At 43.5% G+C, this 3,099-nt stretch overlaps 1 protein-coding gene across 11 annotated transcripts in view; it reads right to left on the bottom strand.

Annotated features, from left to right (window-relative positions):
* Window positions 1-3,093, bottom strand: part of SLMAP (sarcolemma associated protein) — a 169,933-nt gene extending 166,840 nt beyond the window's left edge. For all 11 annotated transcript variants that reach the window (XM_006033679.3, XM_014524722.2, XM_014524727.2 and 8 more), the window contains exon 1: window positions 2,210-3,093. In XM_006033679.3, the coding sequence (XP_006033741.1) occupies window positions 2,210-2,407 (198 nt within the window). In that variant the 5' untranslated portion in view covers window positions 2,408-3,093. The remainder of the gene's footprint in view (window positions 1-2,209) is intronic.
* Between the last annotated feature and the right edge of the window lie 6 nt (window positions 3,094-3,099).

Raw genomic sequence — 3,099 nt, 5'->3', positions numbered from 1 at the left:
TTCCCTACAATGTTTTATATCTTCTGCATTGTAACACCAATAAAACTATATTGCCTGACAAAGCATATCTTTCCTCCCTTCCCAACCACCACTTCATCCTCTTTGGAATTTACTTTTCATACAGAGATTCAGACAGACATAGATCCACAATCCTCCCCTGGAGCCAAAGTGTTCAAGCCTCCCTTCTCTGCTGTACAACCATGCCTCAAACCTGTTTCAGAACAGCTTCATCAGGGAAATAGAAGGTAATGAATTTTCTAACCCAATTCATTCCTCCATATAGGCTGGAAGTGCCTGCAAGCTTAATATTTGTGATGATGGGTTTATGAGGGAGACCCCTGTCCAAGTTAGAGGCCCAGCAATCATAGCACATGAAAGATGGAGGCATCGGATGGACTTGGGCTGATTCAAACCAGCAACTTAGCTTTTTTCATGCTTATTCTGTATGTTGAAAGCTCATGTTTTACTTGCATTGGTAAGTCTAAAGCTAACTGCACTAGACTAAAACAACAGAGCTGCTTGTCTTTTAAGCTCTCCCAACACTTAGCTGATTTGCCCACCATCAAAGCCTCCCTGTGAATTAAATGAACCTTGCGTAAAAAAGGGCATCTTTATTCATATCACAAGAGTGTTGAGCAGCTTAATTAAGTTTGTAAAGCACCGAGAAGCTCAGGCAGAAAGCAGAATAAAATTGGAATGCACCTGTCAAAAATGCTGGACTACACCAGATAGTTTAGGTTACTGCATCCAACTTATTATTTCAAACAAGAAAAACTGCATATTAGCTCACACTTGAAAGCATCCCAGGTCTTTAAACTGACGTTATAACCTAAACGGCTTATATGCAATGCATCAAGCATGCATCTCTTCTACAGCATCACATGGAATCATAACACGTCAAATAAAATAGCAAAACAAATAGGTTAATGAGCAATTATGTGCAAGTAATCTACAAGTCATGCCCCAACCCAACCTAATAAAGCTAAACTTGTGTCCTGTCCCATCACACCTATGCATTGCATAACATATAGTAGTTAACGTCTGAAGGTTTAAGAATTTTCAGGGTATCGCACTGGTCCTCATGCTGTGTCATGATAATAAAGAAAACAAACAAAAAGAAAAAACAGGTGCAGCAGCTTATTCAGGGTATTCTGTTAGAATACAAAGCAATAAAAAGAGTAATTAATAGAGGAACACATAAAGACAGTCATCAGACAACTGAATTAGATTACAGTATGTAAAGTATCACACCCATTTTATATCCATTTCTCAAAATGTTTCATGCTATTTAGTACATATTTTTGAGAGGACTGAAGATTTTGAGGGGAAAGAAAACAGCTCTCACTACTAGTTAGCAGTTTAAATATTTTGTTTGACAGGTTAAGCAAAGTGATTTTGCCTGTTCCAGTTCAGACCCTAGTGGAGATAAACAAGTATTACAAAGCTCCTAAACTTCCATTTGGTGCTAGATGCTGTCCTCTTTCGAGAGGACTATGGCCAGGTTAACACCACATCAGCACATTTTAATTCCAGTTCACGAGCAATGACAGCAGATAATCCAAACCTTAAACTACAATGCTCCTGCTAGTGATACTGTGACTATCAGCTTGGAATATTAAAATATATTGTTCAAAAGTTGATAGCATAAATTGGCAGAATACCAGAGTATTACATTTTTTTTCCTTCGCTATTTTCCTTTTGGCATGACAGCTGCTCAAAATTAAGAGTTATTCTTCTGAGCATATGAATACCAGATATATATTTAAGTATTAGGAAAAAAATAAATGCCGATACATCCATTTTAACACAGCACTGGGGCGAGATGCCAGTTCTACCAGAATAACAATAACTATTCATGGTTACCATGATGAGCATTTATTTACCTTACTTCAGGTTTTATAACTCAGTTCCTTGAGTTATATAAAATACTCCTCCCTGAAAGTCATGCATCCCCAGAAATGAGAAGTGATCATGGGAAGATCCACCAGCTTCCTCTACTACTTAATGCATTTCACAAACCCTGCTCTCAGTTTTTTTTGCCTTTAGTAGAGTTTAAGTTAACTAAAACCCCAAAACCCTAGCTGCAGCATAAACTTAGTTTGCAACCAAGTTCAAGGAAAAACACAAGTCGCTCACAATGTACAGTGACTTGCTGAAAATAACCTGTCATATATTATTTTCCTCTTCAGGAGAGCAAAAATGGCCTTACCTTGCCTGTCTTGTGGTCAAACCAGACAAGTGCATGGTTCCTGGACAGCACCTTGCAGTCAAAAGTAGCATTATTCTGAGCTGGCCGACAGCGGGCCACTGAGCGGCCAATTTTGACGGGCTCGTCCAGGTAGACATGGCGCTCCTGAAACGGGTGAGAGTTCGGGCGGCAAGCGAAGATGGCCAAGGCTGAAGGCATCGAGGACAGATTGCGGTTGTCACAACAACCAGGGAGGAAGATAATCTCTTCTGATGCAGGCTACCCTCCACAATTGTTAACCCAAATCTCCAGAAACTTTACATGAACGCAAGACAAACATCACTTGCACCCAGCGAGGCCTAACAACGCACGGTTTCAGTGTGTAAACTAATCCTGGCAATAATCCAGTGAAAAAGCCCCATCATGTCCACGAAGAAGATCAGCAGTGCCTCAAGCGACGCCCAGAAGACGCAGCTTTCAATCCATCCTCTTCGGAGCAGACAGGAACAACCATGGGGCTCCTCCGAAGAGGAGCGCGCTCCTTTGAACGAAGCAAGGGAGATCTTTAAAGCCAAGCTGATGAGTCACACGCCAAGACTTCTGTTTGGGATGGATGCAGGCTACCTCCCCCTCGATTTTTCCCCCACCCCCTTCCGTAAACAAGGCTGACTGGACACCCACAACGTGGGAGCGAGGAAAGGCGTGAAGGAGGAGCCGGGGAAGGGCACGGCGCAGCGTCCAGGCACACGGCGAACGAAGCCTTCAAGGGGCAGGTGGCTTAGCTGGTCCCCGCGACCCACCGCATCCCGCCGCCCTCATCCCTGGAAAGGAGCCAGTGGTCCAAGATTGGGGGGGGCGACACGGCTGCTCCTGCCCGGGCCGGGGGCCGGCGGGGGGCGCGGAGCGAGGCC

The sequence above is a fragment of the Alligator sinensis genome, unplaced genomic scaffold (genome assembly GCF_000455745.1).
Source record: "Alligator sinensis unplaced genomic scaffold, ASM45574v1 scaffold1273_1, whole genome shotgun sequence".
In the NCBI taxonomy this organism is placed as follows: domain Eukaryota; kingdom Metazoa; phylum Chordata; order Crocodylia; family Alligatoridae; genus Alligator; species Alligator sinensis.
This window is presented reverse-complemented; position numbering and strand designations above follow the sequence as displayed.